The sequence below is a fragment of the Salmo trutta genome, chromosome 24 (genome assembly GCF_901001165.1).
Source record: "Salmo trutta chromosome 24, fSalTru1.1, whole genome shotgun sequence".
NCBI lineage: Eukaryota > Metazoa > Chordata > Actinopteri > Salmoniformes > Salmonidae > Salmo > Salmo trutta.
Genome location: NC_042980.1, coordinates 46,873,153 through 46,896,522, shown reverse-complemented (window position 1 = coordinate 46,896,522; position 23,370 = coordinate 46,873,153). Strand labels below are relative to the sequence as shown.

General features: G+C 43.0%; 1 protein-coding gene across 1 annotated transcript in view; it reads left to right on the top strand.

Moving 5' to 3' along the window:
- Window positions 1-15,411, top strand: part of LOC115161411 (glycerol kinase) — a 28,630-nt gene extending 13,219 nt beyond the window's left edge. The window contains exons 6-19 of the mRNA XM_029712379.1: window positions 396-533; window positions 844-953; window positions 1,123-1,189; window positions 3,891-3,926; window positions 4,124-4,191; window positions 5,322-5,364; window positions 5,460-5,540; window positions 8,116-8,194; window positions 8,285-8,381; window positions 8,591-8,675; window positions 8,832-8,952; window positions 9,296-9,439; window positions 10,265-10,498; window positions 13,219-15,411. Of these exons, the coding sequence (XP_029568239.1) occupies window positions 396-533; window positions 844-953; window positions 1,123-1,189; window positions 3,891-3,926; window positions 4,124-4,191; window positions 5,322-5,364; window positions 5,460-5,540; window positions 8,116-8,194; window positions 8,285-8,381; window positions 8,591-8,675; window positions 8,832-8,952; window positions 9,296-9,439; window positions 10,265-10,498; window positions 13,219-13,229 (1,314 nt within the window). The 3' untranslated portion in view covers window positions 13,230-15,411. The remainder of the gene's footprint in view (window positions 1-395; window positions 534-843; window positions 954-1,122; window positions 1,190-3,890; window positions 3,927-4,123; window positions 4,192-5,321; window positions 5,365-5,459; window positions 5,541-8,115; window positions 8,195-8,284; window positions 8,382-8,590; window positions 8,676-8,831; window positions 8,953-9,295; window positions 9,440-10,264; window positions 10,499-13,218) is intronic.
- The last annotated feature ends 7,959 nt before the right edge of the window (window positions 15,412-23,370 follow it).

Genomic DNA, 23,370 nt, shown 5'->3' with positions numbered 1-23,370 from the left:
TCGAGGACTGGAATTACTCACCCCTGTCCTAGACCCTACTTCATAGCCCCTACCCCACCATGGACCCTAGCCTATAGGCACATGTGGGGATGAGAAGATTAGATGTTAGGTGTGAACAATCTGATTGACACATCTTTACCGTAATCTCTGATGGGTGACATCAACCCCCTTGGTCATCACATTTTGTTTTGTTAACATTTTTAAATGTTAAGCTTTTTATTTAAATAGGCAAGTCAATTAAGAACCCCCCCCCCCCCCACCCCCCACCCCCACCCTGGCCAAACCCGGACGACGCTGAGCCAATTGTGCGCCACCCTATGGGACACCCAATCAATGCCGGATGTGATACAGCCTCTTATCTCGCTTTCTTTTCCTCTCCATCTATCTTTCCTCAGCACAAGACCGGTCTGCCCATCAGTACATACTTCAGTGCTGTGAAGCTGCGTTGGCTCATGGACAACGTGGAGGAGGTCGCTGAGGCTGTCCTGACACACAGAGCCATGTTCGGCACTGTCGACTCCTGGCTTATCTGGGTAAGACTGGGCCCAAAGCGAACCCTACAGGTTGGGGGATTTTTAGTACTGGGCTGGTACAAAAACCTGCACAGGTACTCCGGATCGGAGTTGGTCATCAGTTCCTGTTCAGATTGTTTATCTGTGATTAAATGATTAATTATCCAGATGATTGATTTGACAGTTTTACAAAAGACACAAAGGATCTACATTTTGTTAAAACTTGTTAGGGATGACTCAAAGTCGAGGCTTATTTCCATTGTGGTTCTGTATCAACATTTTTTTTGTATTATTCATTATGTTCTGTGGCGGTGTGGTCGTCTCACCCCAGTGTCTGACAGGGGGAAAGAATGGCGGGGTGCACGTCACAGATGTGACCAACGCAAGTCGCACCATGCTCTTCAATATACACACCCTGGACTGGGACCCCGAGCTCTGCAAGTAGGAACACACACACACACACACACACACACACACACACACACACACACACACACTTGAACATGTTTGCATAGACATATCTACATGAGTTGTTAATACATTTTTTTGTACAATGTTTGACTATATATTTCTGGCATTATTTTAAACATATTTATTTTGTCGGTTGTAGATATTTTGATGTCCCAATGGAAATTCTACCCCAAGTGAAGAGCTCCTCAGAAATATACGGTTCAGTGGTGAGTTGATACCTTCGGATCTAGCTTGTGTGTCGACGTTTGTGTGTAATGTTTTTTGATTTGAAACGCTTACCGAACCATGTTTTAAACATTAACCTACTTATCCAGGTTAAATCCTATCATTTTTCAGTAGAAGGTAGCCATAAAGATGTTTATGATCAAATGGGATTTAAGTGACTAATCAAAGCAGGTAATTTGTTTTTATGACTAGTGTTTAGTTCCGTCTGCGTCAAAGCTGACCTGATAAGATTCCAGTTGACTGTCATTAGACTATGTAATGTTGGGGTCAAGGTTACAGGGTTTAATATTGTTTTCTTGGTTAGACTGTTAGTTGGATCGTTCCCCAGACACTGTTGATCAGACGTGACATACAGTGCGTTTTCTTTGGAAAGTATTCAGACCCCTTGACTTTTTCCACATTATTTTACATTACAGCCTTATTCTAAAATAGATTGATGATTTTTTTTTTTTTTTTTTTTTTTTTAATCTACACACGATGACAAAACAAAAACAGGTTTTCGGATATTTTTGCAAATTTAATATCACATTTACATAAATATTCAGTACTTTGTTGAAGCATCTTTGGCAGTGATTACACCCAAGAAGACTTGAGGCTAAGACGCTACAAGCTTGGCACACCTGTATTTGGGGAGTTTCTCTCATTCTTCTCTGCAGATCCTCTCAAGCTCTGTCAGGTTGGCTAGGGAACATTGCTGCACTGCAATTTTCAGGTCTCTCCAGAGATGTTCAAGTCCGGGTTCTGGCTGGGCCACTCAAGGACATTCAGAGACTTGTCCCGAAGACACTCCTGCGTTGTCTTGGCTGTGTGCTTAGGGTTGTTGTACTGTTGGAAGGTGACCCTTCACCCCAGTCTGAGGTCCTCAGCGCTCTGGAGCAGGTTTTCGTCAAGTGTCTCTCTGTACTTTGCTCTGTTCATCTTTCTCTCAATCCTGACTAGTCTCCCAAAAACATCCCCACAACTTGATGCTGCCACCACCATGCTTCACCATAGCGATGGTGCCAGGTTTCTTCCAGACGTGACGCTTGGCTTTCAGGCCAAAGAGTTCAATCTTGTGTTCATCAGAGCAGAGAATCTGGTTTCTCATGATCTGAGTCCTTTAGGTGCCTTTTGGCTAACTCCAAGCGGCCCGTCATGTGCTTTTTACTGAGGAGTGGCTTCTGTCTGGCCACTCTACCATAAAGGCCTGATTGGTGGATTGCTGCATAGATGGTTGTCCTTCTGGAAGGTTCTCCCATCTCCACAGAGGAGCTCTGTCAGTGACCATCGGGTTCTTGGTCACCTCCCTGACCAAGGCCCTTATCCCCCGATTGCTCAGTTTGGCTGGCAGCCAGCTCTAGGAAGTGTCTTGGTGGTTCCAAACGTATGCCATTTAAGAATGATGGAGGCCACTGTGTTCTTGGGAACCTTCAGTGCAGCAGAAATATTTTGGCACCCTCCCCCAGATCTGTGCCTCGATACAATCCTGTCTCGGAGCTCTACGGACAATTCCTTGGACCTCATGGCTTGGTTTTTGCTCTGACATCCACTGTCAACTGTGGGACCTTATATAGACAGGTGTGTGTTTTTCCCAAATCATGTCCAATCAGTTGAATTTACCACAGGTGGACTCCAGTCAAGTTGTAGAAACATCTCAAGGATAATCAATGGAAACAGGATGCACCTGAGCTCAATTTACAGTCTCATAGCAAAGGGTCTGAATACTTATTTAAATAAGGTATTTCTGGGTTTTTTGGGGGGGGGGTTGTTGCTAAAATTGGAAACGTTGCATTGTCATTATGGGGTATTGTGTGTAAATTGATGAGGGGGGAAAACATTTAGTTTAATCCATTTTAGAATAAGGCTGTAACGTAACAAAGTGGAAAAAGTCAAGGGGTGTGAATACTTTCTGAATGCACTGTATATTACTTTGATACAGAGAAATGCAGCTCATCTTGTGACAGTTGTCTTTGTAATGAGGGCAGATTTTAAATGGGTCAAATTTAGGACTACATACTCTCTAATGAATAGAACGTGTACACAAGAAGTGTGTCTGTCTGTCTGTGTTTTATCTCCTGTGACTGTCATGGTTGCTGAACTGCTGTCAACATAGTGTGCACCTTGCCTTGGTGTCCAGAGGTCACTCAGTGAGCTGGTCGCTCCTCCTACTTCTGATATGTTCTTATCTGCCACTGTCACCTAAAATGGCTGCCCGTCGTCCCCAAAATGTCCACTCACTCACTCACTCACTCACTCACCTCAGCCTTCTGCCTCACGTCCACCAGATGGAGGTTTGGTAAGGTCCGTGGAGAGAATGCCAGGCCTTTGGCTGCCCCCTTTTTTTTTCCATTACACCATTGAGACACTCGTGACTCCTGTGGTGTCCGTAGAACGACACTGTGGAGAGTGTGTGGCTCTAGCTATGCCAGTTATTTGGACGGGAGCGTCTCGTGACGGCCTTAACAGCTGATTTTTGGTTTGGCTGTAGAGATGATTTGGACAGATGGTGTGGTTTCTGTTTTAGTATGACATGGTTGACCCGACTCTGTTGCTACTACTTATGTTATCATTTGATAAAGGTGGCTGAATTTGAGGACTTTGTAAGGGTTTAAGTTTTTTTCAATGAACTTCGTTGAGATTTGACACAGGTCCTGGATCAGTAACTTCACTCTCATCATGTCTGTTTATTTCATCCTATTCTAGAACTCTGGTTCTCTGGCAGGAGTTCCTATCTCCGGGGTAAGGAGTTCTCCCTCGTTGTTATTGCATCAAAACAATTTGTGTGTGTGTGTGTGTGTGTGTGTGTGTGTGTGTGTGTGTGTGTGATTTGCCCTAGTTGGAGTGAATCAATGTCCTAGCTTTGACAGTAATGACTGACAGAGGTTAGAGAGTGTGTGTGTGATGACTAAACGTTGTTGTGGTTCTTGATGTCACAGTGTCTCGGGGACCAGTCCGCTGCTCTGGTTGGCCAGATGTGCTTCCAGGATGGACAGGCTAAAAACACGTAAGTCCTCTTCAAGACAGGTCTTCTCTCCTTACTTGGAAAAAAACTGACGGGGATATTCATATAATTTTATTCAGAGGTCCATATCACTTAAAGGCGCTGGTGTGTGTGTGTGTGTGTGTGTGTGTGTGTGTAAACATTTTATCCTTAGACTGTCCGTGTAGCCGTCAGTTAGTTGTAAAGAAAGGAGAGGGGCCTTTTGACTCTGCCATTGTTTGGGAGCCTACCACACGGCTCTGTATCTCTGGCTTTGTCCTGCTTGTTGTGTTCACAGCTATGGTGTAGCTGTTTGGTTGGGAATATGACCTAGCAGATACTCTTTCTCTGTGGAACTAGACGTGCTGCTTTAGGTCGTCATCACTCAGAAACACAGCCATTTTTAGAATATATTAGTCGATAGAATGTTATGTACGAGCCTGGCTCCTCTCTAGGTTTCTTCCTAGGTTCCTGACTTCTAGTGAGTGTGTCCTATTCTTCTGCCTCTGTATTGCTTGCTCTTTGTTGTTTTTTTAGGCTGGGTATCTGTAAAACACTTTGACAACTGCTGATGTAAAAAGGGATTTCTAAAATACTTTTGAGATTTGATTTATATGAACATGGTAAACTCATCACCAAGTGGTTTGGGGTGGTAGAAGCTTCTTAACAGCTTCTCCCCCCCAAGCCATAAGACTTCCGAACAATTAATCAAATGACCACTGGACTATTACATTTACCCCCCCCCCCCTTCCATTTGTTTTGAACACTGCTGCTACTCGCTGTTTATCATCTATGCATAGTCACTTTAACCCTACCTACATGTACAAATTACCTCAACTAACCTGTACCCCCACACACTGACTCGGTATATAGCCTCATTATTGTTATTTTATTGTGTTACTTTTTATTTTTTACTTTAGTTTATTTGGTAAATATATATTTTTTAACTCTTTCTTGAATTGCATTGTTGGTTAAGGGCTTGTAAGTAAGCATGTCACGGTAACGTCTATACTTGTTGTATTCGGCGCATGTGACAAATAAAGTTTTGATTTGATTTTCAGAGATGTCCCCAAGTCTTCCTCTGTTCTTCTCATAGAGATTGTATTTTTATGGCCCATCTCCTTTTAAAACCGGGCCTTGTTTCTATTTAAAAGGTATGGAACTGGCTGCTTCCTGCTGAGAAACACAGGGATCAAGGTAAAATGGATTTAAATAATGTTGTCTTTTTTTTATTTATTTTTTCAAAATGGTGTCTGTTGCTCTAAAATGACACCCTCTCTCTTTCGTCTCAGCCAGTGATGTCAGATCACGGCCTCCTGACCACACTGGCCTTCAAACTGGGGAAGGACGCACCAGCCTACTACGCTCTCGAGGTACACGTCTACTGTCTGTTATACTTGTCCTGTTATACTAGTATTGTTATCCTGTTAAACTAGTCCTGTTATACAGTGCCTTGCAAAAGTATTCATCTCCCTTGGCGTTTTTTTTTCCCTTATTTTGTTGCATTACAACCTGTAATTTAAATGTATTTTTATTTGGATTCCATGTAATGAACAGACACAAAATAATCCAAATTGGTGAAGTGAAATGGAAAAAAAATTGCTTGTTTCAAAAAAATGTTAAACAGAAAGGTGGTGCGTGCGTATGTATTCACCTCCTTTGCTATGAAGCCCCTAAATAAGATCTGGTGCAACAAATTATGTATATATATATATATATATATATATATATATATAAACCTGTTCTGAAATGCCCCAGAGTCTGCAACACCACTAAGCAAGGGGCATCACCAAGCAAGCAGCACTATGAAGGCCAAGCAGTTCTCCAAACAGGTCAGGGACAAAGTTGTGAAGAAGTACAGATCAGGGTTGGTTCTAAAAAAATATCAGAAACTTTGAACATCCCATGGAGCACCATTAAATCCATTATTAAAAATGGAAATAATATGGCAACATAATTAACCTGCCAAGAGAGGGCCGCCCACCAAAACTCACAGACCAGGCAAGGAGGGCATTAATCAGAGAGCCAACAAAGAGACCAAAGATAACTCTGAAGGAGCTGCAAAGCTCCACAGCAGAGATTGGAGTATCTGTCCATAGGACCACTTTAAACTGTACAGTCCACAGAGCTGGGCTTTATGGAGGAGTGGCAGGAAAAAAACAATTTCTTAAAGAAGAAAATAAGCAAACACGTTTGGTGTTCGCCAAAAGGCATGTGGGAGACTCCCCAAACATATGGAAGAAGGGACTCTGGTCAGATGAGACAAAAATTTTGCTTTTTGGACATCAAGGAAAACGCCGATTTAAAAAAAAAAAGGAATGATGGATGACGCTAAATACAGGGAAATTCTTCAGGGAAACCGGTTTGTCTCTCCAGAGATTTGAGACTGTGACGGAAGTTCACCTTTTAGCAGGACAATGACCCTAAGCATACTGCTAAAGCAACACTCGAGTGATTTAAGGGGAAACATTTAAATGTTTTGGAATGGCCTAGTCAAAGCCCAGACCTCAATCCAATTGAGAATCTGTGGAATGACTTAAAGATTGCTGTTACGGCTGTCGAAAGGAGGGGACCAAAGTGCAGCATGGTGAGTGTTCATTATATTTATTTAGACAATGAAAACACTAACAAAGAAACAAACCGAAAACAGCCAAACAGTTCCGTCAGGTCACAGAATAACAAAACAGAAAATAACTACCCACAAAAACCAGGTGGGAAAAGGCTGCCTAAGTATGGCTCCCAATCAGAGACAACGATAGACAGCTGCCTCTGATTGGAAACCATACCCGGCCAAAACAAAGAAATAAAATACATAGAATGCCCCCCCCCATATCACACCCTGACCTAACTAAACAGAGAAACTTATCTCTCAGGTCAGGGCGTGACACCAGCTGAACCCATCCAACTGGAAGGAGCTGGAGCAGTTTTGCCTTGAAGAATGGGCAAAAATCCCAGTGGCTAGATGTGCCAAGTTTATAGAGACATACTCCAAGAGACTTGTAGCTGTAATTGCTGCAAAAGGTGTCTCTACAAAGTATTGACTTTGGGGGGTGAATAGTTATGCACGCTCAAGTTTTCTTTTTTTTGTCTTATTTCTTGTTTGTTTCACAATAAATATTTTGCATCTTCAAAGTGGTAGGCATGTTGTGTAAATCAAATGATACAAACCCCCAAAAATCCATTTTTATTCCAGGTTGTAAGGCAACAAAATAGGAAAAATGCCAAGGTGGTGAATACCTTCGCAAGCCACTGCACTAGTCCTGTTGTGCTGTTATACTAGTCCTGTTGTGCTAGTGCTGTTATACTAGTCCTGTTGTGCTGTTATACTGTTGTACTAGTCCTGTTGTGCTGTTATACTAGTCCTGTTGTGCTGTTATACTAGTGCTGTTATACTAGTCCTGTTGTGCTGTTATACTGTTATACTAGTCCTGTTGTGCTAGTGCTGTTATACTAGTCCTGTTGTGCTGTTATACTAGTCCTGTTGTGCTGTTATACTGTTGTACTAGTCTTGTTGTGCTAGTGCTGTTATACTAGTCCTGTTGTGCTAGTGCTGTTATACTAGTCCTGTTGTGCTGTTATACTGTTGTACTAGTCTTGTTGTGCTAGTCCTGTTATACTAGTCCTGTTATACTAGTCCTGTTATACTAGTCCTGTTGTGCTGTTATACTAGTCCTGTTGTGCTGTTATACTAGTCCTGTTGTGCTAGTGCTGTTGTACTAGTCTTGTTGTGCTAGTGCTGTTATACTAGTCCTGTTGTGCTAGTGCTGTTGTACTAGTCTTGTTGTGCTAGTGCTGTTATACTAGTCCTGTTGTGCTGTTATACTGTTGTACTAGTCTTGTTGTACGAGTCCTGTTGTGCCCTGTCTGAAATAAAGCCCTGCAGTATGTTTGTCAAGGTTGTGATTGGCTCCGCCATGCTGGTGCTGACCTGTGATTGGTCTATTCCAGGGGTCGGTGGCTATAGCTGGGGCGGTGGTACGCTGGCTGAAAGATAACCTGGGAATCATCCAGTCCTCCGCAGAGATCGGTGAGCTCTGCTCTGCAACACACTGTACGTTTAGGTTGATTTTCATATTTACTTAAGACCGTCCTCATCCTCCCCCTCATCCTCTCACAGAGAAGCTGGCAGGTGATGTGGGCTCGTCCTATGGATGTTACTTTGTTCCTGCCTTCTCCGGGCTGTACGCCCCCTACTGGGAGCCCAGTGCACGAGGGTAGGCCACTTGCGCCTAATTGTGAAACAATCCTTGCACTTCAGACGTCATGCATTTCACTTGGGTTTTATGTGACAAAATGTCACTATAGATTTGAGATGTTTATTTTTTTTAAGTTAACATGCGTGTATTCTGTCCTCCATTTCAACAGAGCTGCCAGTTTGTTTCCAGCCTGATTTCATCTATATGTCTCTCTCTCTTTTCGACAGTATCATCTGTGGCCTGACTCAGTTCACTAACAGATCTCATCTGGCCTTCGCTGCGCTGGAGGCTGTCTGTTTTCAGACTAGAGAGGTAAGCCTGACTCAGTTCACTAACAGATCTCACCTAGGCCTTCGCTGCTCTGGCTGTCTGTTTTTCAGAGGTAAAGCTCTGAGTTCCATTCAGACTCAAATCACAGAAGTCAAACAGTAAACTCTGCTATGAACTAATAGATATATAATTGTCCAGATCCTGGAGGCCATGAATCAGGATTATGGGGTTCCTTTGAGCCAGCTCCAGGTGGATGGAGGCATGACCTCCAACAGACTATTGATGCAGCTCCAAGCTGATGTACTCTGCATCCCTGTGGGTAGGTACGCACGCAGCTGCTCATACCAACGCATACACACTGCATTGTGGGTAGGTACGCATGCAGCTGCTCACACCAACGCATACACACTGCATTGATGTAAAAGAACATGAACTCAGTAATCTCTCATTTGAACTTTTGACTCAACGACACACACATTTATGTCTACTTCCAAGAATATACAGACACATTAACATCAAGCACATGTACTCCGTAAACTCAAACAGCTAATGCAGGCGGACACAGCTGTACCAGTACACACTCTAACATGAACTTTTTCTTACCCAAATACACATACTCCCGAGGACTGCGCAGTATTGTATTTCTGTATGTGTTCCCTCAGTGAAGCCGTCCATGTCGGAGACCACGGCGCTGGGCGCAGCCATGGCAGCAGGAGCAGCAGAGGGGGTCGGTGTCTGGAGTCTGACCCCTGGTAACCTGACAACCATCCCCACTGACAAATACCAACCTCTGATTAATCCTGAGGGTGAGAGAACAGCGTCACACCTTGATCAGTAGCCAGGGTCGGGGTCAAAGTGAATTGAAATGTATTTATTTTAATTTTACAATTCATACATTTTTATTTAAATCCACTTCTTGAATTGACTTATTTGGAAAACTGAATTGACCCCCAACCCTGTCACCATGAGGCATGACCATGATTTGAGATACCATATCAATATTTGTGTCATACTGTTATCTGGTGGTTAAATGTCTCTTACATGTTTAAAGCCGTTCAGTTTATATTCTCAAACCCAACCTTAGACAACAATGTCTAGGGTTTGGTTTCACTAATGGACTCTTTTGGCATAGAGGCTTTAGGTCACTTCCTAGGTCACTGCCCAGGTCACTGCCTTATCCCCTTGAATAAAACACTAAATAGTAGCTGCCAAGATGGACATCACGGAGGTTATTTTTAGTGAGTGCATTTCGCATGTGGCTAATTTGCATCCACTACCTTCACTTAAAAACCACTGCCAAGGTTTTGCATGCTAACTTTTAGTTTTGAATCGTGACGTTCTGGCATGTCTGCCTTGGGATTTGTTGGCAGAGTCCCCGGAAAATATTTTCTCACGTATCGACTGAGGATGTGACATAGTTCCTCCATGCCAAGAGTTCGTCGTTGAAACCAGATCCTAGTCACTGTTGCCTAAGGTCGGGTTTACATGACAGGCTCTCTACAATTTTTTATTTTTTTATTTGGTAGAGTGAGTTTAACACACTGACATCAAGTGGTTATATATATGTACTGCAGTTACCTTGAGAATAGGAGCCTCCATTGTAACTATCTGTCCCTCTGTTTCTCCTGTAGAGAGTGAGTTCCGGTACGCACGCTGGAAGAAGGCCGTCCAGAAGGCCATGAATTGGGAGACCACGGAGCCAATCACCAATGGGAACGGCGCAATCACCAATGGGAACGGCGCAATCACCAATGGGAACGGCGCAATCACCAATGGGAACGGCGCAATCACCAATGGGAACGGCGCAATCACCAATGGGAACGGCGCAATCACCAATGGGAACGGCGCAATCACCAATGGGAACGGTGAGCACTGAGCAATAAGCACACCCATTTCATACCCTGGGGTCTCTCTCTCTCTCTCTCTCTCTATAGAGGCTGACCGTGACAGCCTGGGGGTCTCTCTCTCTATAGAGGCTGACCATGACAGCCTGGGGTCTCTCTCTCTCTCTCTCTCTCTCTCTCTCTCTCTCTCCTCTCTCTCTCTCTCTCTCTCTCTCTCTCTCATCTCTCTCTCTCTCTCTCTCTCTCTCTCTCTCTCTCTCCTCTCTCTCTCTCTCTCTCTCCTCTCTCTCTCTCTCTCTCTCTTCTCTCTCTCTCTCCTCTCCTCTCTCTCTCCTTCTCCTCTCTCTCTCCTCCTCTCTATCTTCTCTCTCCTCTCTTCTCTCTCTCTCTCTTCTCTCTCTCTCTCATCTCTCTCTATTCGCTTTATTGGCATGACGTAACAATGTACATATTGCCAAGCTTACTTTGGATATTTACAATATAAAAAATGAGAATCAAAAATTGTCAACGGGACAACAATAACCAACGGTCAATATAACCATACATTCAACAATAATCATACAGTTGAGGACATGTGCAGGTTTATTGGTCTGTCAGACACTGTCCCTCAACTTATGGCAGGCAGCAATGTAGTGCGCTGCCAACCCACAGCTCTCTGCGTCCTCCCCCAACAGGATGGGTAGCCTATCCTCATCAGAGAGGTCTTTAAAACCTTGAATAAGGATTTCAAATTTGGGGAAATGACACTCTCTAATTGTTTTATATTTTTGACATTTTGTCAGGAAATGCAGCTCCGTCTCAGGTTCTGCTGTTGTGCAGTGGTTGCACAGCCTTTCCTCTACAGGGAGCCAGGTTTTCCTGTGTCTACCCTTCTCAATCGCAAGGCTGTGCTCACTGAGCCTGTACTTGGTCAAGGTTTTTCTAAGGTTTTGATCAGTAACCATGGTCAGATATTTAGCCATAGTGTACTGTCGATTTAGGGCCAGATAGCACTGCATTTTGCTTTGTGTTTGTGCTTGTGTTTCCCAATAAGCAATGTAGTTTTGTTTTGACTGTGTTGTAATTTGGTTTATTCTGATTGATTGGATGTTCTGGTCCTGAGGCTTCAGTGTGTTAGTAGAACAGGTTTGTGAACTCAGCCCCAGGACCAGCTGGATGAGGGGACTCTTTTCTTTGCTCAGCTCTTGGCATTGCAGGGCTTGGTAATGATATGAGAGGGGGTCGCTGTATTTTAGATGTTTCCAAAACTTAATTGCTCTTTTTTGAGTTTTTATTATTAGTGGATATTGGCCTAATTCTGCCCTGCATGCATTGTTTGTAGTTTTCCTCTGGACACGTAGGAGAATCTTACAGAACTCTGCATGTAGGGTTTCAATGGGGTGTTTGTCCCATTTGATGAAATCTTGTTTTGCAAGTGGACCCCACACCTCGCTGCCATAAAGTGCAATTGGTTCAATGACATATTCAATTAGTTTTAGCCAAATTTTAATAGGTATTTCAATTTGAATTTGCTTTTTAATGGCGTAGAATGCCCTGCGTGCTTTCTCTCTCAGTTCATTCACTGCCTCATTAAGGTGTCCAGTTGAGCTTATTTTTAAACCTAAGTAATTGTAGTGTGTACAGTACTCTATATATTTTGTACCAATTGAGAACTTTGCTCTAATTCCCTGAGATCTGGATCTTCTCTGGAAAATCATTATTTTAGTCTTTTTGGGGTTTACTGCCAGGGCCCAGGTCTGGCAGTACAGATCTCTCTCTCTCTCTCTCTCTCTCTCTCTCTCTCTATCTCTATCTCTATCTCTATCTCTATCTCTATCTCTATCTCTATCTCTATCTCTATCTCTATCTCTATCTCTATCTCTATCTCTATCTCTATCTCTATCTCTATCTCTATCTCTATCTCTATCTCTATCTCTATCTCTATCTCTATCTCTATCTCTATCTCTATCTCTATCTCTATCTCTATCTCTATCTCTATCTCTATCTCTATCTCTATCTCTATCTCTATCTCTATCTCTATCTCTATCTCTATCTCTATCTCTATCTCTATCTCTATCTCTATCTCTATCTCTATCTCTATCTCTATCTCTATCTCTATCTCTATCTCTATCTCTATCTCTATCTCTATCTCTATCTCTATCTCTATCTCTATCGGCTGACTGTGACAGCCTGGGTCTCTCTATAGAGGCTGACTGTGACAGCCTGGGTCTCTCTATAGAGGCTGACTGTGACAGCCTGGGTCTCTCTATAGAGGCTGACTGTGACAGCCTGGGTCTCTCGCTCTCTAGAGAGGCTGCCTGTGACAGCCTGGGTCTCTCTATAGAGGCTGACTGTGACAGCCTGGGTCTCTCTCTCTCTATAGAGGCTGACTGTGACAGCCTGGGTCGCTCTCTCTCTCCTGACCGTGACAGCCTGGGGGTCTCTCTCTCTTCTCCAATCTAAAACTACCACAGCCAAAATACTTGTTCACTGAAACCCTGAATTTAACTAGAAAGTCCCCCTTTTTTTTTTTTTTTTTTACATGAGGAATCTCTTCCTCCATGTGCAACAACTGTAACCTGCCCAACATGGGGGATGCTACCTAACTGAAGTCAAGTACCACTAATACCATGTTAATGCATATATTCTTCAGCCATTACTATAAATGAGTTGAAGATTGATGATTTCATTAAAATAAAACTACAGTCTACCTTATTCTCATCTAAACCTGTCACCCTCTTCTTCTCTCTGTCATCACACAGGACACCCCTAGTAGGATCTGAGCCATCACTAGGAACCATTGAGGATACATATGGAGTTGAAGAGAGGGGAACATACAGAATGTAACACCGATCCCTCCATAGGGCCACATAGCACCTACATCTGATGGCTCTTTGGGCATGCTGTGGACTCCCTTCTCCCTGAGAGCATTCCTAGTCCACATCTTGTTGCCTCCTGTACATGCACTCAGACCCGTTCTCTTAGTCCCATGGACAAGGACCCTGGACCTGTGAACCTTCATCTTGGAAGAAAGGCCCACATATCAAAAGATGGAATCAATTAATGGAACTCTACTTGTGTGACTGAACTGTGATGGAAGAGACTGATTCTCTTGTAGAAGGGGAAAAAAACAAAAAACAATCCCTATCATGTCTGGTTTTCTATGAATTTATTAAGCAGCTGATATTTTAATGTTTTTATCTTTTGTGTTTGTCATGTTGTGCTTGGTAATTTTAACAAATGGTGACTCCTGTACATTTAAAAAAAAAAAAGACTAATTAATTACACTGGTTAGTAATAACGCCACCATTGAACCAGTGTTGTGAGAATGTTGTAGGCTACATGTCTATAATGTGGAATGGAAGGCCTGCTGAGAGATGGTTTGCTACTCTGACGATGGTAGATGTACCTAGCTGTAGACTCTGATCGTAGATGTACCTAGCTGTAGACTCTGATCGTAGATGTACCTAGTTATATGGTGGGTCCACTTGCAGACTCTGATCGTAGATGTACCTAGCTGTAGACTCTGATCGTAGATGTACCTAGTTATATGGTGGGTCCACTTGCAGACTCTGATCGTAGATGTACCTAGCTGTAGACTCTGATCGTAGATGTACCTAGCTATATGGTGGGTCCACTTGCAGACTCTGATCGTAGATGTACCTAGCTGTAGACTCTGATCGTAGATGTACCTAGCTATATGGTGGGTCCACTTGCAGACTCTGATCGTAGATGTACCTAGCTATATGGTGGGTCCACTTGCAGACTCTGATCGTAGATGTACCTAGCTATATGGTGGGTCCACTTGCAGACTCTGATCGTAGATGTACCTAGCTATATGGTGGGTCCACTTGCAGACTCTGATCGTAGATGTACCTAGCTATATGGTGGGTCCATTTGTAGACTCTGATCGTAGATGTACCTAGTTATATGGTGGGTCCACTTGCAGACTCTGATCGTAGATGTACCTAGTTATATGGTGGGTCCACTTGAAGGAACCTCGGTATGAAAAGCATCGCAGGGTCCTTACAGCACTTTATAATTATTGATTTGCGTGTGGAGTGCATGATATGAGTACGATGCTCTGGTTTTTAAAGGGACATTTTTGTGTATTTAAAAAATAATAATAATTTAAATAACGATAAAGCTTTTTGAAAGGGATCATCAGTGGATAATGAAAGGTCTGTGAAACACATTTTCTTAAGTTGTAAGTGGAAGTTTTAACTGTACAATATGCTTCATAAGACCTGTTTTTCAGTCGTTGAGGACAAGTTATATTACTTCCTAATCATTATTGGTCATGAATTGTCTTGTCCTTACTGCACTTTATAATGATTTGATTTGCATGTGGAGTTCATGGTACAATGCACTAATGTAAATGTTTTATTATTATTATTTTTTATCAATTAACAGTAATGCTTTTTTTGCGAGAGATTTATCAATTGATAATGAGTAGGGGATCAAGGTAAAGACAAGAAATAACTAAAAGTGACAGAGGAATCTAAATGTTAACTGTACAAGATGGTTATTTAATTTACTGAGAAATGTCAACCTGTTAAATGTTTACAGGTCAGACTGTTGTAAAGAGGAAATGAATCTGTCCAATGTGCTTCATCTCTCAAATGGCTGCTTTTCAGACATTTGATACGGAGAAAGAAGCATGGTATTGGACCTTTGTTATGTATACATTTTCTTGAACTAATGTAACATATCTAAAGCCCTCATTCTGGGTATGGAAAGAAAAGGGACACTTATTATCTAAGTTGTTTTAAACTCCCAGATTTAATTTTAATTGTATTTTTTTGTCATGATTTAATGTTTTATTCGATTATTATTTTTATTTTTTTTTCCTTTGTTTTTGTCTTTTCTTGCAAAATGGGTTTGGAGTGCCTCCATTCTGTTGTGCAAAGATGAATGTGACAATGCACATTGCAATAAAGTTTTACTTTTAAAAACTGGGTCTGGATTAATCCTTCACCGTTAGGTGCCATAAGGGATTGATTGACGCTATAATAAAACTGTCTTGCTTGCAAATCAATCACACAATGAAAGTGACCAGAGGTGTCATGCCCATTGGGGGAACAAGGGCACGTGCCCCTTAGATTTGCTGTGTATTCATTTAATTTTTTTTCAGACGTTAAATAAATGACTAAACTTCATTTTTAAAACCCATGTCTCAGAAACTGGCTGATTTCCCTCCCCTGTCAGGGGTATTCCAAAGGGCACCATGGAGCAAAGACAGTGTTTGATGTGCTGGGCATGACTTTCAGTGGGTGTAGATGTTATTTAATCAAGATATGTAACCTATTGATTCCTAGCAAAAACATTTTTAAAGTTAGGTTCCCAATCTTGCTGGCTACCAAACGCAATCTCCTTACCTCATAACTAGCTACCAAGCCATTTCAGGCTATCAAGTTCTGCTGCTTTTTGACTGCAACACCAGTGTAACACCTAGTGCATACACCCTTATATTATACTGAGGGAAATTGTGTTTCCATAGCTTAGGGCTGACGGTGAAGAGCTGAATCTACAACCTCTGCATAATCAAAACTGTTGCTTTGTGAATAGGTGTAGTTCACAGTTAGCCATTGTCATGTAAATGAAAGCTGAAACGCTGAAAATGACTTAGTTTAAATATAATCTGGGTGTGTTCGCAAATTCACTCTGGACTGCCAGAGTGCGCTCGGAGTGCTCGTATATTCAGAGTGTTGTCAGATTGTCCATTCGTGAATTCAGAGCACGCTGGGCCCACTGGACGCTCTGGCCGAGGAGTAGGGTTGATCCGAGCATTCTGACCTCACAGCGGCAGTCAAGCGCCCAAGCTAACTGGCTAAAGTTGGCTAGCTAGATACTTCCAGACACAAATGAGAGAACCTCTCTGATCATTTTACTCTCCCTAGCAGAGCTGGTAAGGCTGTTTCATGTTGTCTAGAGCGTTGGCCATTGTAATTGTGCTGCTGGCAACAATTTAATTAATACAAAAAAATTGCAGACGTTTACTAACACCAGCCACATTCAACAGGTGTTCATCACATATTCTGCGCTCTGGCAAACCCAGAAGAGAGTGCTCTGAAATCGGAGTAGATGGCCAGAGTGAATTTACGAATGTGTAACAGTTTAGCTTCCGTCCCTCTCCTCGCCCCTACCTGGGCTTGAACCAGGGACACTCTACACACATCAACAACTGTAAAATAAATAAATAAAATTGGGAGTCCCATAGGGCAGTGGCCCAGCATCGTCTGGGTTTGGCCGGGGTAGTGCCGTCATTGTAAATAAGAATTTGCCTAGTTAAATAAAAGCTAAATAAATAAAACATTAAAATAGACTAGTCTGCTGTTCCACCACCCAAGTTACATCCAGCCAACTTGGACATGTTAAACCTAATTCCCTACAGGTTTTGTCATGGGGGGACGGGGGACACCTCCAGGGGGTACCCAATTAACATGTTCCTGATCTGGTGGGGGCCCCAACCTCCAAGGGGATAGATAGATACTGCTGTTAACCTGTAGATACTGTTGTGTTAACCTGTAGATACTGCTGTTAACCTGTAGATACTGCTGTTAACCTGTAGATACTGCTGTTAACCTGTAGATACTGCTGTTAACCTGTAGATACTGTTGTTAAACTGTAGATACTGCTGTTAACCTGTAGATACTGCTGTTAACCTGTAGATACTGCTGTTAACCTGTAGATACTGCTGTTAACCTGTAGATACTGCTGTTAACCTGTAGATACTGCTGTTAACCTGTAGATACTGTTGTTAAACTGTAGATACTGCTGTTAACCTGTAGATACTGCTGTTAACCTGTAGATACTGCTGTTAACCTGTAGATACTGCTGTTAACCTGTAGATACTGCTGTTAACCTGTAGATACTGTGGGGTTAACCTGTACATACTGTGGGGTTAACCTGAATATACTGTGGGGTTAACCTGAATATACTGTGGGGTTAACATGAATATACTGTAGGGTTAACCTGAATATACTGTGGGGTTAACCTGAATATACTGTGGGGTTAACCTGAATATACTGTGGGGTTAACATGAATATACTGTAGGGTTAACCTGAATATACTGTGGGGTTAACCTGAATATACTGTAGGGTTAACCTGAATATACTGTGGGGTTAACCTGTAGATACTGTGGGGTTAACCTGAATATACTGTGGGGTTAACCTGTAGATACTGTGGGGTTAACCTGAATATACTGTGGGGTTAACCTGAATATACTGTGGGGTTAACCTGAATATACTGTGGGGTTAACCTGTAGATACTGTGGGGTTAACCTGAATATACTGTAGGGTTAACCTGAATATACTGTGGGGTTAACCTGAATATACTGTGGGGTTAACCTGAATATACTGTGGGGTTAACCTGAATATACTGTAGGGTTAACCTGAATATACTGTGGGGTTAACCTGAATATACTGCTGTTAACCTGTAGATACTGTAGGGTTAACCTGAATATACTGTGGGGTTAACCTGTAGATACTGTGGGGTTAACCTGAATATACTGCTGTTAACCTGTAGATACTGTGGGGTTAACCTGAATATACTGTGGGTTTAACCTGAATATACTGTAGGGTTAACCTGAATATACTGTGGGGTTAACCTGAATATACTGTGGGGTTAACCTGAATATACTGTGGGGTTAACATGAATATACTGTGGGGTTAACCTGTAGATACTGTGGGGTTAACCTGAATATACTGTGGGGTTAACCTGATTATACTGTGGGGTTAACATGAATATACTGTGGGGTTAACCTGTAGATACTGTGGGGTTAACCTGAATATACTGTGGGGTTAACCTGAATATACTGTGGGGTTAACATGAATATACTGTGGGGTTAACCTGTAGATACTGTGGGGTTAACCTGTAGATACTGTGGGGTTAACCTGTAGATCCTGTGGGGTTAACCTGTAGGTACTGTGGGGTTAACATGAATATACTGTGGGGTTAACCTGTAGATACTGTGGGGTTAACCTGAATATACTGTGGGGTTAACCTGAATATACTGTGGGGTTAACCTGTAGATACTGTGGGTTAACCTGTAGATACTGTGGGGTTAACCTGTAGATCCTGTGGGGTTAACCTGTAGGTACTATGGGGTTAACCTGTAGATACTGTGGGGTTAAAACACAAGGAATAGCATTTTGTATTTTTTTTTATAGGCTGTTTTTTAAGGACACGTAAATGTGGCTCATTTGGCCAACATCCCTTGTTTATTGTGATGGCGCTGCCTGTACCAGGTTGGATCTAAATGCATATGGATCATCCATTACATTTCTTCAATGTCTGGTAAATTAAACCCTTCACTGTCCGGCGCCAACTTTTCCTAAAGGAAAATCTGAAATGGCATATTACTTTTTTGAAGATTTTAGAATAGTAACATGAAAATCTGACGCCAATTGGATGGAAACCTAGCTATAGACATCCTAAAGACTCTAGCAAGTGCGCTAGTCACTTTGATTATGCCTGCACATCATGGTTCGCCAACAGCCACAAACATCTGAAGAAGAAGCTACAGACCATCCATTTTAGTCATTTAGCAGACGCTCTTATCCAGAGCGACTTACAGTAGTGAATGCATACATTTCATACAATTTCATACATATCATACATTTTTTTTCTGTGCTGGCCCCCCGTGGGAATCGAACCCACAACCCTGGTGTTGCAAACACCATGCTCTACCAACTGAGCTACAGGGAAGGCTATAAGTTAGTTAAGTTTACTAATTCGACCATTTACATTTTAGCAGACGCTCTTATCCAGAGCGACTTACAGTAGTGAATACATACATATCATACATTTCATTTTCATTTCTTTTGGGGGGGGGGGGTACTGGCCCCCCGTGGGAATCGAACCCACAACCCTGGTGTTGGACACACTATGCTCTACCAACTGAGCCACAGGGAAGACAAGCTTATAAGAATTGTACTTAAACTCCCCTGGAGGTTGAGCATTTGTTAGTCTCTATCTCTGTATTTGTATATGTATTTACAGTGCATTCAGAAGGGATTCAGACCCCTTGACATTTTCCACATTTTGTTACGTTACAGCCTTATTCTAAAATGGAATAAATCGTTTTTCCCCCCCCCGTTTTTTCCCCCCACACAATACCCCATAATGACCAAGCAAAAACAAGGTTTTTAGTTTTTTTTCTTCAAATGTATTAAAAATAAAAAAATGAAATATCACATTTACATAAGTATTCAGTACTTTGTTGAAGCACCTTTGGCAGTGATTACAGCCTCAAGTCTTCTTGGGTATGACGCTACAAGCTTGGCACACCTGTATTTGGGGAGTTTCTCCCCTTCTTCTCTGCAAATCCTCTCAAGCTCTGTTAGGTTGGATGGGGAGCGTTCCTGCGCAGCTATTTTCAGGTCTCTCCAGAGATGCTCGATCAAGTTCAAATCCGGGCTCAGGCTGGGCCACTCTAGGACATTCAGAGACTTATCCCAAAGCCAGTCCTGTGTTGTCGTGGCTGTATGCTAAGGGTCGTTGTCCTGCTGGAAGGTAAACCTTACATTTACGTCATTTAGCAGACGCTCTTATCCAGAGCGACTTACGAATTGGTGCATTCACCTTATGATATCCAGTGGAACAACCACTTTACAATAGTACATCTATATCTTTTTGGGGGTGGAGGGTGGGGGGGGGGTTAGAAAGATTACTTAATCCTATCCCAGGTATTCCTTAAAGAGGTGGGGTTTCAGGTGTCTTCCGGAAGGTGGTGATTGACTCCGCTGTCCTGGCGTCGTGAGGGAGCTTGTTCCACCATTGGGGTGCCAGAGCAGCGAACAGTGTTGACTAGGCTGAGCGGGAACTGTGCTTCCTCAGAGGTAGGGAGGCGAGCAGGCCAGAGGTGGATGAATGCAGTGCCCTTCTTTGGGTGTAGGGACTGATCAGAGCCTGAAGGTATGGAGGTGCTGTTCCCCTCACAGCTCCGTAGGCAAGCACCATGGTCTTGTAGCAGATGCGAGCTTCAACTGGAAGCCAGTGGAGTGTGCGGAGGAGCGGGGTGACGTGAGAGAACTTGGGGAGGTTGATCACCAGACGGGCTGCGGCGTTCTGGTTGAGTTGTAGGGGTTTAATGGCACAGGCAGGGAGCCCCGCCAACAGCGAGTTGCAGTAATCCAGACTGGAGATGACAAGTGCCTGGATAAGGACCTGCGCCGCTTCCTGTGTGAGGCAGGGTCGTACTCTGTGAATGTTGTAGAGCATGAACCTACAGGATCGGGTCACCGCCTTGATGATAGCGGAGAATGACAGGGTGTTGTCCAGGGTCACGCCAAGGCTCTTAGCACTCTGGGAGGAGGACACAATGGAGTTGTCAACCGTGATGGCAAGATCATGGAACGGGCAGTCCTTCCCCGGGAGGAAGAGCAGCTCCATCTTGCCGAGGTTCAGCTTGAGGTGGTGATCCGTCATCCACACTGATATGTCTGCCAGACATGCAGAGATGCGATTCGCCACCTGGTTATCAGAAGGGGGAAAGGAGAAGATTAATTGTGTGTCATCTGCGTAGCAATGATAGGAGAGACCATGTGAGGATATGACCTTCACCCCAGTCTGAGGACCTCAGTGCTCTGGAGCAGGTTTTCATCAAGGATCTCTCTCTACTTTGCTCCGTTCACCTTTCCCTCAATCCTGACTAGACTGACCCAGTCCCTGCAACTGAAAAACATCCCCTCAGCATGATGCTGCCACCACCATGCTTCACCGTGGGGATGGTGCCCAGGTTTCCTCAAGACATGACGCTTGGCATTCAAGCCAAAGTGTTCATTCTTGTTTTCATCAAACCAGAGAATGTTTCCTCATGGTCTGAGTCTTTTAGGTGCCTTTTGGCAAACTCCAAACTCCTGTCGTGCCATTTACTGAGGAGTGGCTTCTGTCTTGACTCTTCCACCTGAACGAGTCTGACCACAAGTCAGAGACCACTATGATGACACAACAAATGTGTTTGATGGGTCACGAGGAAAAGAACAGGAATAGGCTTTTGTAGGTTACAGTCCAAGCTATGTCTTCCAATGGTGCGACTGCTGTCGGCATCCAAAGATTATCCAACTTGAATAAACGCTTGGAGGTAAGGATGACAGCAGTGGTGTAGTCTACGGCAATACAGATATCACTTATTATCAGTGGCGACCCGTCATTCAGGGCACCTGTTTTAAGCACCACACTTTTAGGTAAGAAAAAAATAAAAATATATACATACACTGGGGGGGGCTTGCCTGTTTTGCTTGTAATTTTGGCATTAATACGTGTCACATACCAGTTTGCAAACCTATGTAAAACACAAAAAAAGTAATTGAGTTAATAAAGCCGAATACAAACATGGTCTCTTTTATGTTTCCTTGAGTAAGGCAGCTCCAAAATGCAGGTGTTCCAGCCTAGCTCAGTGCTTTCTGTGGTGGTGGGGCTAGCCAGCAGAAAATACAGAGCATTGCGCCTGATTGGCTCAGTTTTCTGTCATGATTGGCTCAGTTTTCTGTCACTCATGGGACGGTACGTCATCCCCAAATCTAAGGTTAGAGCTCAAAAATGTTTGCCCTTTGGGTTCTGCCATAGAGTTATATTAGACGTGCCCATCCAAGAAGGCTCAAGGTCATTGGCCACAGATAGAATGACATCAAATCACGTGATATCTACAGTAGCTTTGATTGGACAGATCATGTCAACATCTTCCTTTCAAAGTCCCAGCTAGCAGTCATCATCAGTTGCCATCAAGTCGACAATCTACTGGCAAATCCTTTTTAATCCTTGTCATATGAAGAGAAATAAGCTTGACTGAGACACAGGCAATGTCATGTTTGAATGAGAGACAATACGGGATTTGTGTACGTGGCCAAATATCTATTTTCATGTCATCTCACCATATCACTTCCTGGAGTTTGCTAAACGGCATTGTCACTTGGATTGGAACCGGTGCTTTGGTCATATGACAGGAAAAATAGAGCTCTTTGGCCACGCCCACCAGGGGTGGGTTTTTTCCACTGAAAAAACGAATTCATAGGCAGAAAATACCTCATCCCTACTGTAAAACATGGAGGTGGATCTTTGATGTTTGAATGAAAAGCACGACTGGTTGGTATGACATCCTACACTACTTGCTGGAGCTGGGGGAGGATTTAATGGTATTGCAACAATGCTACTGGATGATGTTATGCAATCTGGCTATGTGCTGTGTGGTTTCCCACATGACACAACTTTAGGACATTTACTAAGTAGAGTTACAGTAAGGATCTGTGTGGAGGTTTGAGGGAGAGACTGGGGGCTGAGGGAAGCTGGTTGGGGTAAAGTCAAGAAGTGAATAGAAAACACTGTTGTTTTTCTATGAGGATTCTTTAATTAAAAAAGTAATTTCGATCCACATCCTCATTGCTGATCTGAAAACTGAATTGAACCCAACCATGCCATTTGGCAGGAGATACCTTATCAATAATTACCTCATACTGCCATCTAGTGGTTAAATGTATGCATTAGAAAAGAAATACAAAGGAAAACATACAGATACAAATTGTTTTGTTTCACCACCAGGTGTCGCTAAATGCATAGTTTTCATGAGGACAGGTTCTCTCTATAGAGACTGACCATGATACACAAGATTTGATGTCCTCAGACATGCCCTCACCCTGTCATTGTGTGCTGTGTAATTTCTGGTAAACAACTCTTATCAGAAACAGGTATGGAGGTTTCAATTTCACGTCATTAGAGAACTTGCTCCTGAACTGAGCAGGGTAGTTCAGGTAAGTCTGTCTGTCTATGTAGTGAAAAGAATGTGTCAATATGGTCTTTGTGAGTCATAATCAGTTGTCCTTTACCAGTCCTCACAGATCAGAAACATCTCCCTCCTGACCAGAGTTACTGAGGATGGATCTTGTCAAGAGGAGCGTCAAAACTTCATACTGCAA